Genomic DNA, 22,892 nt, shown 5'->3' with positions numbered 1-22,892 from the left:
CATATAGTTTCTTGATATAATAATAATAATAAAAGTATATTCTTGTTCTTGGTTAAAACACGTTTAGCTATATGAAAACTCTAGAGAAAACAAGAAAATAATAAAACATAGTTTATAGTTAGGAGACACACTAGTTTATATATCTGATATATCAATCTCTCTCTCTCTCTCTCTCTCTCTCTCTCTCTATATATATATATATATATATATATATATATATATATATATATAAATGAAATATTAATGCAGTTATGTGTAACATAAGATCAGGTTTACCTCCTCTTCTACTTGGATACAGGGTTTGTCCAAGAAGTAATGGAACTGAGTCTATAAACAAGAATTTATATTCATCTGATTTTAACAACTCCTCAAAATTCTTCAAAATAGTCCCCTTGGGTTCGATGCACCGCTACCAGCGCGATTTCCATGATTCATACCCTCCCTGGAAGTCAGCTTCTGAAATGCCTTTTAAAGATTTGATTACGGCCTTCTGGATGGCGGCAATGTCATCAAATCGGGGACCTTTCAGGGCGGGTTTCACTTTGGAGAACAGGTAAAAGTCTGCTTTCCCTTCTACAACCTACACCATTTCACGGTACACGTTAACTCGTCTTTGTGTTTGTTCATCACTCAACATTTTTGGTACCAATTTTGCACAAGCTTTTCTCATGTTCAAATTCTCGGTACACTGGTGTGTACCGTTGACTTGATCATGTTAAGTTCTTCCACTATTAATCGCAGACTCAATCGACGGTTCGAGTCCAAGAGTTCTTTCACCTTTGACACGTTTTCATCCGAAAAACTCGTCGAAGGGCATCCAGATCGATCTTCGTCCTTAAATGTCTCCGGGCCCGTCTTTGAAGTCTTTATGGCAGCGCAATACTTGGGCTTTCGACATGGCATTGTCTCCGTAGGTCTGCTCAATCAAAACAACAGTCTTTGAAGCAGTTTTGCCCAAGCGAACGCAGAATTTGATGGCGTATCGCTGCTCTATTGCCCGCTCCAATTTTCGCTTTTTATCCCGTGACCAAAATGAAAAACACACTTCGCGCAACGATCGAGCCTCATTCTCCCACTACTCAGAAGCACTGATGCCAAAATGAAACGTTACAAAATCCCATCTCGAGAGGCTGAAATTCCCATTTTGCTCTTGAATTTCCCACACTGTACTAACAACAAAATTTTCTAGACTTAGAAAACATAAACAATGAGATTAGCGTATATTGTCATTTGCTTCTATGACTGATTATTCAGAAATTCCGATCGTCTATGATTATCAAATAGTTAACATGAAAAAAAAAGTTTCTTAATTTAAAGACAATTGTAAATACTGATGAAAATAAGTACATTTTGTTGTGAGTTATTTCAATCACGCTTTTGTGTCATAATATTTTACTGAACATAATAAAACTAAATAAACTTCATTATTTAATCATTTCGTATGGAACAATTTGGAAATTAGGCGTTTCTCGTTTTAATTTCTCTGGTTAATTCTGTCCTTTCTTTCTTTCAGTTCTTTTTTTTTAAATGCCATAGTACAATTAACGTTCTTTGGCACTTATTTTTCTTTTAAATTCACAAGTCACTCCATAAATCACTTTAACACGAACACGCACTTTATATTAATAAAAATTGACAATCAACATTAATTTCATGTTTATTGAAACTCATTTGTCTATTCCTCGCGCATAGAAAATTTTGTTGGTGTCAATGGGATAGATACATGAAAAATCCCACAAATCCTGCGAATTTTTACGAAAATTCCCTTTATCCCGTTTCGAGAAATTATTGTGAAAAAATCCCACAATATGGTTTTTTTCCCCACGGATTGGCATCACTGTTTAGAAGCGACTGCCGCGCGGTTTGAAGCTTAGGCAAGACCCCGTATCACAGATACCACTCATTGAGAGCACTCTGGTGGCAACTGAAGCGCTTCGCGGCACTAAATCTCATTACTTCTTGGAGAAACCCTGTATATCTCCTTCTTGGGTCCTAAAAATGATCTTAAGCAAAATCGAGAAATATTCTTTTTTTTTTTTTTTTTTTTTTGAGTGTTCAGAGAGTTCCTTCAAGATTCATCATCTCTTTAAGCATAAAACTCAAAGTAAGTTTCTTTCTTTATCTACGTATTTGTCCACTATACAAAGGGTATAACCGGATGAGGGAGTGATAGGTGCCATTATATGGATTGGTGTGATATTTATACCAAAGGTATTTCATATCCAAAGATAAAATTGACCAGAAAAAATGTATAAAACGTATAGAAGAAACATACACTTTGACCAAAGTTGTACGTAACAAGTATTGGAGAAGAGGAACCATTGTGTAAGTTTCAAAGTGATACGTATTCCTTTTTGGAGGGAAATGTCATTAGAAACATGCAGGCGGATCTTCCATGAACCATGAAGAATGGGCAAGCTATGTTCTGTGGTTTGTTGAATTTACATAATGTGTAATACTGCTCAGAGTTCCAAAATTTTTTTAAAAAAGAAAACTCCTGATAACAAGATCATTAAATGTTTTATGTAGTTACTTCAAAGAAACTGCTAAGTATCGCTGATTTATCCCCTAATGACAGATCTGCATCAAGCACAAAAGTAGTTAAATTTCGACGATGAGTATACTCTGGAATGTCAAAAAGTCCTTGAAAAGAAAGGCTGCTGGAATATACTAATGAGTGCCAACTATAGATTCAGACGAAAGTATGTGAATTTAAAAATCTTTAAGTGTAGAGTCTTATTCAAAATATTCTGGCCACTTACTTTTATTCACACAGGTAGAGTTAAACTAAACAAATGTAGAGTTTGTTTAACTAGTTGTGATGTATATTTAGAACACAAACATTTAAATTTCCTACGTAAAATTCCTACGTATTATGGCCTTCAATGCAAGATGAGTGGCCTAGATTTTTTGAACAGTGCTCTATATAACCCAAACACTTTGCGAAAAATGAAACAAAATTTTTCAGTATTACGTCCCACTTTTATGCCGACTAAAGAGGAGACGGTGATAATAAGAAATGAATGGAATGAAGAAAGTGGAAGGAAACAGGAGAACCTCGAGAAGAATCCACGCACATGGTGTTTGTCGACCCCAAAGTTCATTTGGTGCGAGCTGGTATCGAACCAGGGACCTCACAAACCAGAGGTGAAAGCTCTACCACTGAGCCAGCGCGACCCCCAAACACTTTGGGATTGTTAAAACAATTGAAAGAATGTTTGGACTTCAGTGAAACACAATCAAAACCTTTGTGTTGATTATGTATAAATCACCAAAACTGGAAGTTTTAGTGATTTACATGTTAATTTTATGTTAATGCCACTCATTTTTTCCTTTTAAACCCGACTGAACCAGAAATTCTACTGCACCAATCTATAACACTTCATCTATTTCGTAACACAATGTCCTTATTTAACGATGTTGGCCAATGACTAAATTTAAACGTTCGTTATTTACTACATATATTTTAATGTAAGTGAAACACCATCAGTTCATTAGCATCACTTTTTCATTATCTACTTCAGGTTATTTTATATAAAAAATGTAAATGAAAAATTGATTCGTTTAGAAGCAAAATGCTAGTCATAGAATAGAGTATTTCTAATTCAGATGCGAAACGAAAGCTTTGCTTCTGTGTGATATGACGCTTATCGGTAGCAGAATTGTGCGTTGCCTCTCTTTCACACACATACACACACAAAGAAACATTGATGTTCAACCTCCCACCCTCTCGCCTCCTCAAAAGGGGGAATCAGGAGACACAATTTCACCTCTGGAGATAGAGCAGTTTGTTTGAAACGTTGGAACTAAAGATAGCTTTGATACGAAAGACAGATATAGATTTTATGTACGATTTTATATCTTTTGCGGCAGTAAAACTGGTCTGCACTACGGTACAACTCATTTTAATATTATGCAATATATGTAGAAGTGTTATGTTAATGTGGGTCTGTCTAAATTAAAGCAAATATTCTTTGGGAATTTTAAATATATCAACGAGGCAGACAGTCGTCGCAGAAAGTTGTACTTATTTAGAGGAAATATCTTCATGCTAGCTTTATTTCACAGAACCAGTTCTATTTATACAAATTAAATATCAGAATGGTCCTTTCTAGTAATGTTTCTAACCGACTTACGAGGTAAGGATGAAGCATTAAAAATATGCAATATAATAGTCAAACTACTTTTTACAAGACATATCTGTAAAATAATTAGGAATATCTGTGTAATTGTCAGGAATATCTGTCATCGTTAAGAGAACACACACACACACAAAAGAAAAACAATAGATACAATCTTATAGTTAACAGTGTTTTTTTTTTCATATAGCACTTATCAGTACACGAATGATTAATTATTTTCATATGTCAATATTATTGCACGAAAGGACATATATTTTTACAAGGAATATCTGTGTCATTGTTAGGATTATATCCATATTGCTATAATCGTTTTTATTAGTCAGTATAGCACTGAAAATTGCTACATAGATAATAAAATGATACGAAAATAAAAAGGTAATAAAAATTGGAGGGCAAGATGCAATATACGTAAAACGTGTCATTAATTATGCAAGTATATATTTTGTCGATTATGTTAGTTTTATAATTTAATTGTAAAGCTTTATTTAAAAAAGTAAAATGCTATTGAACATGTATAAAATGGTGTGCAAACTGCTATTCAAATACACATAGACGCATTAAAAAAACGGCCGAGGGAATATTTATTACAGATCAGGCCCGTATCCAGAGGGAGTCTAGGGGGCCGGCCCCCCCTAAATTTTCACGGTAGGTTGGCAAATGGACTATAATATGGTTGGATCGGGCCCCCCTAACTTCACCCCCCCCTACATTTTTGGGCTGGCTACAGGCCTGTTACAGATTCCAGTATTACATCAATGAATATAGGCACTTCCCTTGTACGTGTTTCGTTGTGTATAGTTGTACATTTCGCGGTATGTAACTTTCATTGTAATATTGCATTGTTAGAATTTAGTGTATTTCATTGATTCTACGGATAGTGCATCCACGGTCGTTGTTATTTACGGACATCAGCCCCATTTTTGAATTATAGCGAATAGCTCAAAAAAGACAACAAATAACATCAAAAGATTCAAAACATTAGGAATCAAGTCAGATACATAGTTCAAGAATGATTACATGAGCTTATTTGTTTGTAAGACTTTTTCGTGTAACTAGTAATGTCATAATTTGAGCATCCAAATTTCCCGTCAATATGAAACTTTAGAAACAGTTATTCGTCTACTTGAAACTAATATATTGAGTGGTATATATATATATATATATATATATATATATATATATATATATACAGTGGCAGATCCAAGGGGACTATAACCCCCCTTGACGCTCAGGTATACACTGGATAAAATGGGCTTCAATCCTGCTTTACACTGGATGAAACGGCAAAATATGGTTTAGCCCCTCCCTTGATCATATCCTGGATCCGTTCCTGTATATATATATATATAGGGCCAGATTTAGGGGTGCACCCCGTTCACTATAAATATACACTATCTAAAATGAGAACCTAGCCGTGAAATAGCAGCACTGCTAAAAGAGACCTAAAAGAAGTCCGTTTGAGGCCTAAAAGAAAGTTTAGTTTTGCAAAAGCAATAGTTTAAGTCCATTTTCTGAAGGGTAAAGGAAAAGGATTCACTTAACAAAGTAATATTCCTCATTCACAACACAGATGCTGAAAGGCATTTAAAAACTTAAAAATTTAAATCAAATGTAGTAGTTATTGGTGCACCCCCTTCAAGAAATCCTGGATTCGGCTATATATATATATATATATATATATGTGTGTGTGTGTGTGTGTGTGTGTGCTTGTAATATACGAGGAGGTTACCGTAAGTTTTTAGTTACAAAAAATCAAGTAACATTCCCGTACTGAAACGTATCACGTTTAAAAGCGTATGTCCTCTAGTGGTGAAAGGTGTAACTGCAAGGTTGCAGGTTTGTTTGTTTGAAAATTAGAGAACTGGAAGTGTAGCTTAGTTTGAGCCTCTTAGTCGGTAACAATGGAGCTCGAGCAACGTGATTGTCTTGCAATGATCTCTTACGATTTGAAATACGGTTTAATGCAAGAGCAGTGTCATGATTGTTTAGAAACGTATTTCGGGGACCCTACACCTTCACGCGCAACTGTTTCAATTGGTTTCCGGAATTTAGACGCTTCCGACAAAGCCTGATAGATGAGCTTCGCTCCAGGAGCCCTTAGGCGCAGTTAGGGATGAAATATATTTGCAGTAAGAAATCTTGTGAACGAAAATCGCTATATCACATACGAGGAAATTCAGCCAACCTGAAGATTGAATCAACTGCAGCCTAGTCCAAAATAAATGATTATCTGGGCCTTTTCAAGCGGTAACGTCGCTGAGTCCCACATATGCTTACTTCTGAGCAAAAAGATGACTACGTGGAGTAATGCAACTATATGCTTAAGAAAATTTCGCAGAACAAAGAAAGGATGTTTATAATATCGTAACAGGTGATGAAACGTGTATTTACAACAATGATTCCGAAACAAAACAGGAGTGGATAGTATGGTATTTTTAAAATGAGACTTTACTTTCGAAAGTTAAACGAGCACGAAGCGTGGGTAACTTTGATATGTTCTTTTTTTTTTTCACTAAAACCGATCTGTAACAAGTATAATTACAGTTAGATGATTGACGTAAAGTAACAGAAAGTGGTATGTTACTTATTGCCTTCCGAGTGCCTTTAAAGCTTGGAGATCTGCCCATCGGAAGTCCCTACTAGCTCCCTTTCTTCTTCATCACAACAGTGCACGAACACACACATTAGCGAAAACTTTGGACTTTCTACAGAAAAGTGGAATCCGTATTCTACTGCACCCATTTATTCTCCAGATTTAGCTCTATGTGACTTTGCCTTCTTCTCAAAACTCAAGAAAAATCTTCGAGAATGTCACTTTCAAACAAATGAAGAGGCTATCGCAGCGTATAATAATGAAATTTCTGATATTAAAAAAAAAAGAAAAAAGAAAGAAAGAAAGAAAGAAAGAAAAGAAAAGAAAAAGAAAAAAAAATATTTTTAAATAAACATTTGTCTCATAGTTTTTAAGAATGCTAAAATGATGCTTGTGCTGACTACCGGTACTTTGAGAAATTGTAAAAGGTTGTATGTAAATAAATTGATTTTTCAAAGAATATCTAAAAACTTTCAGCATGCCCCTCGTATATGTATTTACGTGTGTATGTATATTATGTATTAAACGTATAGATACGACGTTGAAATTCAGTTACGATTATTGTAAAAAAACAGAAAAAAATGTAAGCAGAATCAGTATAGCTTTATAAAGTAGCAAAGAATATTCTACCTTTTATATACGTTTGCTACAATTTCACAGCCGCGAAAACGGTTGCAGAAGTTGGAGTTAACACGTAAAAGGAATGAGAACTTGCGTACAGATGACATGCCAATTCGCTATGTGATGTTTCAACTCGGTTGTTTATTGACCGGTGCATCAAACACAGCGTTGTTTGAATTTAAACACCAAAACCACAATCATCTGTCTGTGCATCTCTCTTCCGGAAGCGGTCAATACCAGGCTAGATGACAATTAATACAACGCCAACATACAGTTGTCCAGTAACTGACAGTAATCTGATTCCACGTTGTACCTTATGTATTTGGTTTCCATCATTGGTATATTTGTTACGCACTGGTATTCCACTAAAATTACCATTCATTACGAAGTCATTAAGTAATTGGTGTTTTTAGTATAGAAAAGGAATTTTTTTGAGATCTCAGATGACAATAATTTGCCGTTCATTACATTACCAAAATCGTTAATTAAATTGGTAAATGAAACGAGTTTTATGTATATCAATTTTCTGCTATGTCCCATGGTAATTGTGAGTAATTTAGTTAATCACAATGTAATTTCATGCAAATTAACCTTTTCATTTTCTAAGTATTCTATAAAATGAAATGCGTATCTTTCTCATACTTCCAGATGCATGATTATTTCCCACAATCCACTTAGGGAACAAGGAAAATTAAGGTACTTAGTTCAACCCATACTCATACCGTGTACAAACTTTGCAAAAAATAACCGAAGAAATGATTTTTCTGTTCATATTTATCACCCTTCATTTGATTTTCTGAAAATGAAATCACACACAAGAATAGTTTGTATATTGTATGCGATCTAAGTACATATGTTAAGGGTATATTTTGCCAATTCCTCTTCTCCGTTATATTTTAAATCTTTCAATTTCTTTGGCGTGCCCAAGATATGATCAAAAGATCACTTGGACTAGAAGTCCGTTTTGTGAACTGTCCAGATGAAACCTAGACAAACACAATTCCATGAGATGAAATTTAGTTTTGAATCAGTACTTTGATATGAAAATAGAGGTAAGTTTAAGGAGCAAGAGCCATCTCCTGCTTTTGGAAATTAAGGCATTATTTAAAGAAACTTCAACAACGGAGTCAAATTTTATGTGAAAAATTTAGTATCTCACGATTCTGTTACTTAGGAAGTTGACGTTTTGGAAAATCCCTGTTTCAAGGGTGATAACGTGAGGGTGGAAGATAACTCCACCGAAAAACTTTGGGATACAGCTTCTTATTCAAAATGAAAAAAAGTTCTAATAAACATGGGTCAGAAAACGTCTCCTTTTAGAGTTATAAACAGTCGAAAATTCGAAAAATCACGTTTCAAGACGCCTTGAGCTTAGAAACTAGGACCTATCCAAAGTAGTTTAAGGAATTACACAGGAACTAGTATACGCTCTATCTAAATATCCATGTTTCAGTATTCACCGGTACGAGCGAAACGAACGCAACATTAGTAATTAAAGGGGTATCCCTATACCTCAACTTCCTTTTTACAGTTTGTTTCACCGACAACGGAGGATGGTAAAACATGGATATTTGATGGAGCGCCTAGTAGTTCCTGTATAATTCCTTAGAAAACATAGGACCTATCCCAAACGGTTTAAGCGAGGGCGTTCTGAAACGTGATTTTTCAAATTTTTGGCGGTTCATAATTCTGAAAGGAGACGTTTTTCGACTCATGTTTATTCGAACTTTTTTCTTTTATTTCGTATAAGGAACTACCTCCCAAAGTTTTTTGGTGGAGTTACCTTCCACACTGTATAGGTGTGTATGTATGTTCACCTTTTGCTTCTTACATAATATCGACGTCATGTTAATATGGGGCTCTGAACCTCGATCGAGGGTTGAGTCAGGTGCATTTGGCGTGTTTACAGACTATTGCAACACCTCCAAGTAACATGCGTGAAGAATTTAGAATATCAATAAAAAATAACCACAATAATATACTTACAAGCAAGGTTTTTCAAGTGTCACACTCCGATTTGGTTTAAACTCCTGTAGTGAATAAAGGAATCAAAAGTAGAACATACGTGTTTTTTTTATATCGGCCAACGTAGAGGATGAAGGGGGAAAACAGCCCCCTAAAGTGCAAACATGGGGCAATATGACACATTTTAGCAAAGCGACAACCAGCAACACACAATGGGAATTTGCTTGAAACTCTAAGTGTTTTTTGTATCGGACAACGTGGAGGATGAACTGTGTAAACACCCCCTAAAGAGCGAACATACGGCAATATGACACATTTTAGAAAGGCCATGACTAGCAACGTACAAAGGGAATTTGCATGAAACTCTAGGAGTTTAATAAACGAATAAGAAACAGGACTACGTGTTTATATATATATCGGGCAACGTGGGTGATGAAGGTTTTAAACACCCTTCTAAAGTGAGAACATAAGTCAATATGACACATTTTAGCAAGGTCATAACGAGCAACGCACTCTTTCGATTCGCTTGACGCTTTTAAAATTCGTAGAGGAAGAAAGAATAAGTGGGACTTTGTAAAAGTAGTCGGTACTTCTGGCAAATGCTGGATCAATTACGAATATTGTGTTATCATCTGCATGAAATGTGAGAAGTGCTATGAATTCCTGTTGCTATGGAGAGACTCAAGAAAGAAAAAACAATAGATGGATCCCTTGTAAATGTTGACCAAGGTAAGACATAAGATTTGAATTTGCTACTACAGTTTGAATTGTCTCTAGAAGGCAATATCTTGAGTGTTTAGAGCGTGGTTACATCACACGACACTACAAATTAAATTATAATTTCGAAAAATTTATAACACAATTATACACTGAATTTAATTCGTTTTATCTTTGATAATCGTGTTACAAGTGGAATGTTATCTCGTATTAATGAAAAGACAATTACGCCAGAGTAAAGCATCTATCAGAGCAAGTGCATTCAAGTGTATATTCAATTGCAAGTTATCAATGTACAATAGTAAATGTGTTAATCGTATGCTTTGTGTCCTGTATCTCGTTGATGACGTGAACGGAAAGGTATATTACAGGTGTGGATCCTAGGGAGCTATAGCTCTCCCCTTGACGCTCAGGTATACATTGGATAAAATGGGCTTCAATCCTCCTTACACTGGATAAAGTGGCAAACTATGGTTTAACCCCCTCGATCATATCCTGGATCCGCCACTAAGGCATGCTTATCATTACGTTTATTGGGCCGTAATAAGGTAAAGCTATACGGTCCTATCCAAAATGGGTGTAAACTCATTAAATGTCATTCGTCTATTTGGAGTCTATTTTGCTATTGTGGACATTCCAGAACTACCACCAAACAGGTAGTGATACACCTTGCAAACTACCTCCGGGAATTGATCAATGAAGCTGCAGATAGAGCCATGTCAATATACTACGAATACGTCACTGTGCACTTTTGATTTGGATGAAGATGTCATGGAACCAAATGATATCACCGACTCTAGAGAAGTGGATGAAACTACGAGGAATGTGTGGGAAGGAGAGAATCGGGGATCTGCGGTGTTATGAGTAGTAAATATGTGGATTTAGAATACAAGAGGAACGCAGTTGAATTATAGAAGAGTCAAATATAAAAGAAATTGTCGTAACGCCCGTTATGCGACACTACAAGAAAGTAACGTCCCGAAAACAACCCTACCGTTGGGAAAACCAAGTCTCTTCGGGTGGAACACGCAAACACAATTGCGTTAGGTGTCACTGCCCGTGCTTCAGAACTTTCAAACCATCGTCGGTGCACATTTACCTTTGCATGACGTAGATTTACAGTGACAGGCTCTCCAAGCAAATCAGGAACATAACCTCAATTCATTTACGGCCTCAAAAATATGGTTGTGGACATTTAAGTGGGTGCTCAATATTGTTTCACTTAAAGTGACCAAACTTAATAGCTGTTTTTCAACATTAGCCAATGTGTATCTTAAATGGCTCAACTAGTTATGGTCTTCTTAACAGGTGTAGTGTTATGTATGTTCGCAGTTTAGGGGAGTGTTTACCGCCTTCATCCCCCACATTGGCCGATATTTAAAAAGGTATGTCCTACTTTTAATTCCTTTATTCACTGCAGGAGTTTAAAGCAAATTCCTATTGCATGTTGCTAGTTATGGCCCTGCTAAAATCTGTCACATTGCCCTATGTTTGCACTTTAGAGGGGTGTTTACTCTTTCATCCCCCACATTAGCCGATATGAAAAAACAAGTATGTCCTACTTTTGACTCCTTCATTCATTGCAGTAGTTTCAAGCAAATTCTCACTTTGTGTTAGTAGTTATGGCCTTGCTAAAACGCGTCATATTGCTCTATGTTCGCACTTTACGGGAGTGTTTAACCCCTTCATTCCCACGTTGGCCGATATAGAATGACACTTTTGTCTTACTTTTGATAGCTTTATTCACTCTAGGAATTTCAAGCAAATTTCCGTTGTGCATTGGTGGTTATGACCTTGCTAAAATGTGTTATATTGCCCTATGTTCGACTTTTAGAGGGTGTTACCTCCTCATCCTCCATGTTGACCGATATAAAAAGCACATGCGTCCTACTTTTGATTCCTTTATTTACTACAGGAGGTTCGAGCAAAATCTTATTGTGCGTTGCTAGTTATGACCTTGCTAAAATGTGTCATATTGTCCTATGTTCGCATTTTAGGGGAGTGTTTACCCCCCTTGATCCGGTACATTTTTCGATATATAGAAACATGTATATCTACTTTTGATTCATTTATTCACTCCAGGAGTTTCAAGCAAATCGGACAGTGACCCTTGCTTGTTAGTCAGAAACAACAGTGGATACCTTTTATGAAATTTCTGGTAGAAATTTCGGGAATGTATAGTTTTATTTTTGTAATGTGTAAAAGTATATGTAGACATCTAAAGAAGACAGCTCTTTTGGGATGGAGTTTTTCTTAAAGGAAATTTTTGATTTTTTTAATCTTTCATTTTTTAGTATCACTTTGTTTTACCTGAAGTGGATTCTACAATTAAGACGGTGCTTTTACAATACTGAATACCTGTTCGTCTTGTTACGCGTTCTTTCTTCATTGATTTTTAACTGGAATTGTATTCATAGCCAGCAAGTCCACATTATGCAACCCACCACCACCACAGGACTTATAATCTTTTGAGATATTAAGTCATTAAAAAAATGATCAATTGTCTTACTCTCTTTTTTACTATATATATTACTTGAGAAATGTCTTTTGTTGTATAAGCATTTATAAACGAGCACTTATAGGTTTATATATATATAAAAATCCTTTGAAATGACTTAAATTAGGTTTACTACCTTTCTATAACAGCAATTAGTTTTTCCCTTAAGGGGGGATGTCCGTATTTTGGCCCCTTACGAGAAATTTGCCAACCCACGCTTTGCTATTGCTTGCAGAAGTTCAAATTTGGTCGGTAGATATGTATAAAATATAAGCATCTCTGTGTTAATTCCCCCCCTCTATTTTGCCTTTTATGCATATGGCATGATCTCAAATTTTTAATACAGCTCTAAAACTTGTTTGTACCTTTTTCTTGGAAACTACTCAAGGGATTCATTTAATTTTTATACCATGCATTCTACACTAGCTGGTAATGCTACTAAATTAGGATTATTTTCCTAGGTTGCATACAAAGCCAGTTTTTATTTTTTTTTTTTTTAATTTCGAAGAATTTTAATAACGCGATTTTTTTTACTGTCATCAAAGAGTAATTGAGAGAAATAAAGAAACTATGCCATAATTCTAGTTCAGTATATAGAGGTGCATATAAGTAAGATTTGTGCAAAATTTAGCTACTTTAACATTAATAGTTTGTGAGAAAATGGAACATGTATGTCCAAAAATGCAAATTTCAGACATTTAAAGCTTAAATTTTACAATGGATTTTCATAAATAAGGCGAATGATAACGTAACTATATTTTTCGTGTTTCGCCTACACTTTCTTTTCTTCATTCTTGATTCCTTGATAAGCTCCAGATTTGCCAACTCCAGTTTTGTTATTCCGTTTCTTTCCATGTATCGTAGTAGTTTGGAGGTGTATTCACGGCTTGAAATCCACATCTTTTCCAGAACACCAATATTTATTTCACGGCCATTATTAAAACACAGAACAGCATCATACACTGCAATGTGTATGATTTTAGAACCCGTAAATGTAGTTTTTAGGCACTGTTGCAATATCAGTGCATTGAAACTTTCATTGGGGGTCTGTGTTTTGCCATGGAAACATTTTCCCAAATGGTCTAGATCCACAAGAGCTCTGTAGGTAAGTTTGACGTATCCATTCTTGTAGCAGGCAATGAATACTTTTGTTCATAATATTCTCCAGTTGCTTGAGATCTGTTATATTACTCACACTAGGAATTTTTTTCCTTTGAGACAAAGCATATGCATTTGTTTCTCGTCAGTTGAATATTTATGTAAAAAAGTTGCCTACAATGCTATCTTCATCTCCTGAAGGTGGTCAACGTTTTCCCTGATTGCTTTCCCATAATATACCTGTAAGTTATCAATTTCTTTGGCACTAAGTTTACTAACACAGACTAATAAGGGAAACAAAGAACTGTGAAAGCAGAATAGTAAATCAATAGTAATCAAAATGATGTGTGTATTCTTTTAGAAACGACAAAGCCAAGATATATTTAGTACGTCATTACAGAAGAGGGAGATGATCAAACAATCTCGAATGAACAGAAGTACACAATAATTTACATTTTTCGAAGGGATCCTGATGTCGTACGAACATGAAACTTACCACAATGAAACTTGAAACACCGTAGATTCTAAAAATGATACTTTTCAAAAAATCGAAAATTGTGACCCCAAACACGGACATCCCCCCTTAAATCTTAGCTGCACGGTAGCGATATTTTTTGGTGTCAGGTGGAAGACAACTGGTGGCAACTATTGCTCTGACTGTGAGCTATTAGGAGTGTGACTGCTAAGTATGAATTATCCTACTTTATATAATAATAAAAATTACTCCAAATGGATCAAGTGTGAGGCTCTTACACAGTTATTTAATGAAACAGAAATATAAACCGATTACTTTCTTTTTAACTCGTATTCACATGCTAACAAGTTCATTCACAATTAACAGTAACATTTTATTTCCACATTTTCATGCTGAGAGTAGTAGGAATTTGTATTCCGATTATCAGACACTGACATCAATTTATGTTTCCATTATGTTAATGTCGTACAAAGACGTTTCTAGTGTGAGTGACAGCGGCTGTGATATGAGGGTTTACATAGATTTAGATTACACAAAAGACAGGGATTGTACGCAAAACACATCAGGATTTGTCACTGACAATAATCCTGTATTGATGTTCAGTGGTTATGCATGACGTCATGACTACGATAACATATCACCATAGAAATACAAACCATGATGTAGTATTAGGATTAGTTGTCAATATAATACACTGTAGTGATTAATCGGTTTTTCGTGATGATTCAGTACTAAAACAAATATAAAAAATCTATTACGGTACTCTTAATCTATTTTTTTAATGACGTTGTCTAATCATTTTTCAATTAAAGATACTCAGAAATGAAGTATTTATATTATTCCTTTTTTTTTGCTTTTCTTAATTTTCTTTCTCTTTTTTTCTAGTTTTGTGTAAGGTTATATTGTCAATTAATAAAGAACGGACTCATAATTCAACGCCAGCTGTCGTGAATGAAATGAAGGCGTGACGACAATTGAATTTGCTATAAACAAAATGCAGGGCACAGGATTCCCGGTTTAATTCTTGACGATATGAGCTTCTGAATAACATTGTAGTTCTTCGGTTTCTCCTCGGTTCTAGTTTTACACGCTGCCTTTATTTCGCCACGTATTTTACTATTGTTCACTTGTATTTATTATATAACATTATTATCTCCATTTAGCGAGTATGCAAGACAGTGATAAGTGTTTTAGCTTCCCAATCGAGAAGATCCGGCTGAAATCTAGCTTCCGGTTATCTTGACGTAGGTATTCTAGATGCAACAGACGAATTCCGAGATGGCATCGTTAAATATAGAACTTGCAGATTTTCTTCCATTCCCTCTCCCACTGTTATTATTGTTGCTTCTTGATAATTACTATTAGATGAACCCCTTAGATTGTACCTTAAACCTTGTTTAAACACATCGGTGGGCAAGACGTTAAGGACGAAAGTAAATTTTGCATGCTCTGTCACTCCGAAGTGGTATAGATTGATGAAACTAGAATCATACCTTGGAATTTGTGCTACAATATGATACGAGTAACAACAGTACGTAACACGTTATTAGAAGAACAAATTTTGCATTTTTATACAGAAGGAATAACTCACACAGAAAGCACTGCGACTCATGATTCCGACTCCATTGACAGTGCAGAAGGAATAAAGTAGTCTTTAGAATAGTGTGTGATCACCACACACAACAATGCATGCTTTACAACGTGCTCCCATTTGTTCACAAAGTTAATAATGAGTTGTTGTGGGCTGGAGGTTTTGTTTGACTCTACTAGCTGTTGACAACTCTGGATGGTTCTTAGTGCATCTGGATATGCTTCAAGACCTCTCCCTATAGCATTCTAAACGTGCTAGATGGGACCAAGGCAGGGGAACAGATGAGACAGTCTATTTGTCGAATATAATCTCGATTCAAGAGCTTAACCAAGTGCGCTGTTGGATGCGGTCGCGAAACAGTTGGGGTTTACTGTACTTCTGAAAAGACACACATGGAGAAGTAGTACAATGACACAATAACGTTGACCGGTTAAGTCTACTCGTTCAAAACTTTGGAGGTTGATATGTCCATGTAACATTATGCCACCGAAACACCGAACCACCAAAATGATAATGTTCTATAAAGTACCTGTTCAATGTGTGTTTCCACGTTCCGCCAGATGTGTGTGTATCTAGAATCATTACTAAGACTCAATCTACTTCCATCATAGAAGTAAACGTGACTCACTCCTCCCTGGTCCAGTCCTGATGTTCTTGGTACTACCGCAAATGGTGCGACCGATGCGCGGTTGTGAAAAAATAATGGTCATCAGGCAAAGAGACCACAAGCATGCAGTCCACGTGTCACCGTGGAGCGTGAGAGTGGGCGACTTGCATTCCTCTTAGAAATGTTTGCAATTTCAACTGATCTTTGACATCGATCCCTTCTTGCCTGTTGCACCTTGTAATGGTCGTCCTTTACTGTAGGAAATCGTTGTCAACCACCATTTGTCCTTTGCACAGCGTTGGCTGTAGTTCGGAATGTCCCTCATGCATGTAAAACAATCTTGTGGGCAATCCCAAACTCTGAGCCATACTCGCCACACTTAGTCCATCCAGTTTCCCGACAATTCTTCACCGTGTGGAGTATTGTCTCCGGGTCATGTTATTGTCAGAAACACGACAAAATGCACTTTAATAGCTATCTGACTGACATACATTGTCACGTCCTTTTCACTTAAGTGTAGGGATGCGCACGAGACAAGATTTATGGCTGTCTCGTCTCGAAAAAAATTGCTGTAAAAGTGATGTCTCGACTCGAAAAATGTATATTTCTCTATTGGAAAAGCAGTGTCTCGACTCGTCTCGTGCGCATCCCTACTTAAGTGCTTTCTGTTGGAAAGGAAGACCCATTCGGCGCTGCGGTCCACGCTGGCATCGTGCTATTCGTCTTTCTCCCTATACAAGTACGACCGGACTTCCATTCATTTCCACCCATTACGTAACACTTTATTTTGTGTTACTAATCTCTTTCACACAATCGCTTTCCTTTAGCCTAGAGAATATAATCAAGAAATCAAAACTAAAGATTTGGTTTCGTTTCATTGCAATACAAGTATTCGCACATCAACAGACACCCAGGAAATAAATAGGATTCCCTTGTTCACTAAATATTCTTATCATACTTAGGAGATGTTAACATATGCTCCTGTCACTAAGACAGAAGTTTTGTTTCATGATTAACCTACGCGCCTTTTTATTTCGACTACGATATCTTTTATTATCTATACATTGGAGGTTCAGAGTACGTCTTGACTTTCCGATTTTTTTTTTTTTTAAATAGTAATCAATATGTTATAATAATGAACTTAACAATACAAGAAATATATGGAACACAAACATAAATGTTATGAAAGAATGATTTTAAAAAACTACTGGAAGAGTTCGGTATGGAGAAGAATAGAGAAATTCGTTGAACGCAGCGAAAAAAAAACTATTAAGGAAATATTAGTGAAAGTTAAAAGACACTAAGTTTACGCTAGGGTAAAAAATAAAATCTTTCAGTTTTACGTCCCACGGTTATGCCGGTTAGGCTAAAGGAGACGGTGATGATGAGAAATGAATGAAATGGTGGAATGAAGAAAGTGGGAGGAAACGGGAGAACCGCGAGAAAACCCACGCACATGGTGTTTGTCCACCACAAAGTTCACTTGGCGGGGCTGGGAGTTTACGCTAGGGAGATTTAGAAAGAGATGAGAAGAAGGTGGTTAGGACATTATTTGGAAAGGAAAGTTTACACTAAGGGGACTTAGAAAGAGAAGAAAAGAAAGCTGTTAGGACACTTGAGAAGGAATATTGTATTGTTAGAGGCAAAATTACAGAGCTATTTGAGTGTAGTGAAAGAAAACTCTATTTCTCTGAAAACTAGTACAACAGACGATTTAACTAATTACGTCAAAATATTAACAAATTATTATATGCAGTACGACATATCAAAAAATAATGTCCTACTGTAAATTTGCTAATCAGAAAAAAATGTCGGAAATGAATCTTTAAAAAAACCCACGGGGAACGGAGCTAGTTTTGTGAAGGGCTATTTGCGTCATTACCATATTTCACTTTTATTTTCTTTTGAAAAATTTTGTGTATCTAGGTCCCATACTACTTACTACATGTAAAGTACATGAGAATAATTATTTTAGAAAAGGGAATCTTATCTAAATGAGAAATTTTCAAGCAATAGAAAATTAAAAAAACCCAAATCACTGTCCTATTAAAATAATGAATCAAGAGAAGAAATAGGCCATTCACTTCACAAACACTTGTCGCACTCAAATTATTTTCTCCCGAAGCCTCTACACATATAACATGATATCATTACTCACAAGTTTGGCAGCAAATCGAAGTTTCTGACATATTCATCAGAGTAACCTCTTGGGATTAACTGTCACAGTTTACATCCCACATTTTTCTCGGATTCATTTACATCGTAACATTCGTCGTATTAGTTCACACAGGCGTCAAGGAAACTTTTTCTTATGGATTCTCTTTGTCTTGGAGATAGTCTTGGATAGTCTTTTTCCAATATATGAAATATGTTTTTTTTAAAAAAATCCTTCACAATTCTATTGTTGTTCATATTACATGTAAATTCGACGTTGATATGAGAAAATGTTTCCTTTTCTCTAGATAACTGCATTTTTCATTGTTCTCGAAACCGCTCTGTCTGATACATGTAATACGTAGGCACAGTGTGCTTGTGAAGACAAAATTTCAATTTCATGCTTCTCTCGAAAGTCGATTAACTCAAATAACCCCGTTATTTACTTTTGCGAATAATAAAGTGCCATTCGAAGACATAACTGACAAAGGCGATAATATGACGTCCGAAGTATACAAAGATGTTGTCTAAGACATACACAAAAATTTCAGTAAAAATATTCACTCACACAACTTTAATATCTTATTTACTGTGTGCATAATATTATATTAAAGCCAAGAAAATAGACGTTGCATATTACCTTGCTAAGAAAATATTCACATTCCCGGCAACTGTTGAATACGAGTAAATTGAGAATAATAAAAACGACAACATTCACGTGAACAACAAACTCAAAACTGAACTAAATTTTTAGCGCTACCTTGCACAGTAAATTTGTAAAGAAACAACAGAAGGTAAAACTTGGAGGACAAGAAGAGTGGTGAACTTGATGGTTGATATAAAAGTGGCAATTTCTAAATCAGAACAAACTGACTAGCGAAGAACAATAATGTATAAAAAACTCCTATATTTGTGGTATGTTACTTACCAAAATGTTAATTAAAACATAATATCAATCCATAATTCCATTAATTGAGCACAATTAACGAAGTCGAGTCTCAAGGCGTCTCAAAGAACCCAGCTGATATTAGTAAATTATAGAGGTACCCTCTACATTCATCAAACTTGTTACTAACTACTTATCACCTCTTTGGTAATTATATTGAACACTTGTTTTAGAATTTAAATTTGCAGTAGAACTACAAATGTAATATTTTGTGCTTAGAAATATTTTAACACTAATAAGTACACAAATATATACGAGGATATTTCCAAAAGTTTCCGGCCTGACACATAAATATCGTGCCACTGGTAATAAGGCGTTCATGACATTTAGTGACGTTTATGGAATAAACGATGTATCAGTTTGAACTATCTAGATACGTCGGTTCGTTGGAGGTAGTCATTTGAATTAGTCCTTACGCGTTAAGCTCGTATTGTGCATGACAATGCTCCAGCTCTTACGACTGTTATGAGAAGTCAGCGACGCCGATTTATGTTTAACTTTATTGAGGGAAGGATTTAGGTTTGTGTATTTTATTGTCAGATATCCAAGGAAACATATCCACATTTTCGGGATGCACAAATTGTTTTTGGATGGGAGGGGAACCACGTTCCTCCTCCAGAATCCGTACTTGTGTCCAGGGTTGGATTTCTATGGCTATGGGCTGAATAAACTGCTGCCTACAGGGGATAATTTTAAAGGGGCGATTTATTTTAACATTTTTTTTGAAGTGGCAAATTTTAGCTCAAAGAAGCTGAAAAATTGTGTACTTGCTTATCCTTCCAAGACTGAAACATAATAGTAAACTAATAATAATTTTAGCTGCAAAAAATTGTCGGTGTGTTTATTTTTTCAAAATATTAATAAACAACGGAAGTGTATATTTATTCGATAGATGGCTCTAAGTTTTGATTTCGAATCTGAAGGCCTCGGATAAAATGTGCTTCAAATGGATCGAAAAAACTTGGAATGGAACATTTTAAGTTAATTTATTGTATTATTAATGGTGTTAAATATAAGATACTTAATAAACCAACTTTAAGTTAATTCCTTGTGTTTATACAAACCACTTCCATGCAGCCAATGTAGGTCGCTAATCGCAAAAGGATTGAAAACGCCAATCACAGCTCTAGCACTGTGTAATTTCAGATAATATAATGTTTATTTATATTTGTTTTCATAAGAAAGTATTAAGTTTTGTAAATATTATTTTATTTTGTCCTTATCTATTTCATATTTATAGTTGCATAGAAGACTACTTCTATTAGGAAGATTTTCTATAGTTAGTTCAAGACCATAGAAAAGACGAACAAAGTACCGTACATCAATTGAATTTCGATTTTCATGTTGTTTAAATGGAAAAAAAAAAAAAAAAAACAGGTGAGTGTTTAGTTGTCCGGTTCATGATCTTGACCCGCCTATAGAAAATCTGTATAATATAGTTAAATTTAAGTACTTATATCTTTGTTTTAAAAATGATTTTCTTGTAAAATATTAGGTTTTGAAACTTATTTTTGACGATTGAAATAACCCCGCTTAGAAGCTTATTTTTGACCCCGTTCCCAGGCACAAAATGTTCTAAAATTTTTCTTGAGGGGCGAGAAATCAGTCCTACCCTGAGAGGCGAAACCCAAAATCTGCCCCTGCCGTATCAGAAACTACTGGATGAATACCAGAATCTCTGTTAATCTTTGAAATGAAATGAAATCTTTAAGTTTTACGTCCCACGTTTATGCCGTCTGGGCTAAAGGAGACGGTGATGATGATAAATGAACGAAATGATGGAATGAAGAAAGTGGAAGGAAACGGAAGAACCCCGAGAAAACTCACGCACACGGTGTTTGTCCACCACAAAGTTTACTTAAAGCGAGCTGAGGATGAACCAAGGGCTCCATGCATCAGAGGTGAACGCTCTACCACTGAGCCACCGCTGCCCCTTCAGAATCTCTGTTTGTTGACAAGAAATCTTCTTCACATAAACCGTAATTTATTTCAATCGGAACAAACAGTATAATATTATAGCTCTTAGACTTGGAGAACTAGAGCTCTTCCTTGAACACGCCATTTCCAGAGGATATAATTTGTTGCAAGTGGAATTTCTCACGATGAAAGCATTGTACCGAAAAGAATATAATATTTCTTTAATCTTGGGGAAAAAAATAGAAATAGAAATTATAGAATATTTAGTGATAATATTCTAATTTCTTTCCACAAACATTCAGCAGATGTACTTTTTCTTTTCATGCTTGTTTTAAACATAAAATTAAGGGAGCTTCATTCAAGATAACTCATTAAGAAAAGACAACTCAACGCGTCTCTGTCTTTCTCTTAGGCTCTATTTCCTTTATTAAAAGCACGCTGCGGGTTATACCTTCTTTTATTAAATGATGTTGACTTTTTTCATGCAAAAGAAGAAGAAAAGTGGATGGGAGATACAAAGACTATTTCCATTTATTTTTCATGTCAAGGTGCCTCTCAAAACACACATTCACATACACATGGAAATAAGAATGTAAAAAGGAAACCTTTGTTACGTTGCCAAGACAAACTCATACATTTTTTTTTTCATCTCTTTGAATTTCTTCTATATCTTTCATCTTCTATTTCTCTTGCAGATTGGATGACGTCACAGCCTCTCGAGTGGATGACTTCCAGCGTCCCTGTGTTGTTGACGGTAGCCTGTGCACTGGAGCAATGAAATCAAACACAGCTAGTGTCATCTCACCTCGTGGTAGAGTAGCATCCACAAGTACCCTCCGGGAAAGACGTTCCTGGGTTCGATCTCGAAGGAGAGCAGACTTTGATTTTTCCTACGAGCTTAGTTAGAGGTTCTTGAAAGTGTGGTGTGTTGTGAGTTCTATATGTATATTTAAAACTACGATAAATATCTAGGTATATATATAAATATTCAAGAAGTGTTGTGTTTTTCGTTACTTTTGGTTTCTTTCCGAATTCAGAAATAACTTTGTGTTTGTGTTTAGTGCATTGATGAAAATCATGTTTTAGTTAGTAGAGGAATTCAAAAAAGAAACAAAAAGCTCAAAACGTTGTGTTTGTGTCTGTAAATACAGAACCAAAACTTTTTATTGGTGACTGATAAGGATGAACTGTTACCGCGGTCACGCAGGGTGCCGATAGGTCAAAGTGTGTGGGACCATGAAGACATTAGTTGGAATCTTGTGGATTGTTCTGACACTAATATCAGGTAGGTGCCGTTATTATTTCTATCTTAGTGGAAGTTGTTAATATATTCGCTGGAGGACACGGTGGATCAGTGGCCCTAGTTCGATCCCAGCTCGATCCCAAGTCGGTTTTATGTGAATAAACACCATGTGCGTGGATTTCGTGGGTTTCTTGCACTTTCTTCGTCTATCATTTCCTCCATTATTATTATTTACCCCTTGTGTCACGGTGACATCCATGTGGATGTCATGTCATTTCCCTTTATCAGTCCAAATGTTCCACAATGCAAATGCTTTTGAATACTAT

The 22,892-nt window shown here is 35.7% G+C and overlaps 1 protein-coding gene across 3 annotated transcripts in view; it reads left to right on the top strand.

Moving 5' to 3' along the window:
• The window catches only part of LOC145678584 (acetylcholine receptor subunit alpha-like), a 730,942-nt gene that overhangs the window by 241,823 nt on the left and 466,227 nt on the right, over nt 1-22,892 (top strand). For all 3 annotated transcript variants that reach the window (XM_081748902.1, XM_081748901.1, XM_081748903.1), the window contains exon 2: nt 22,019-22,608. In XM_081748902.1, the coding sequence (XP_081605028.1) occupies nt 22,560-22,608 (49 nt within the window). In that variant the 5' untranslated portion in view covers nt 22,019-22,559. The remainder of the gene's footprint in view (nt 1-22,018; nt 22,609-22,892) is intronic.

Source organism: Thermobia domestica, chromosome 2 (assembly GCF_964235325.1).
Source record: "Thermobia domestica chromosome 2, izTheDome1.hap1.1, whole genome shotgun sequence".
Lineage (NCBI taxonomy): Eukaryota > Metazoa > Arthropoda > Insecta > Zygentoma > Lepismatidae > Thermobia > Thermobia domestica.
Note: the sequence above shows the minus strand (reverse complement) of the source record. Positions and strands in the feature narration are given on the sequence as shown.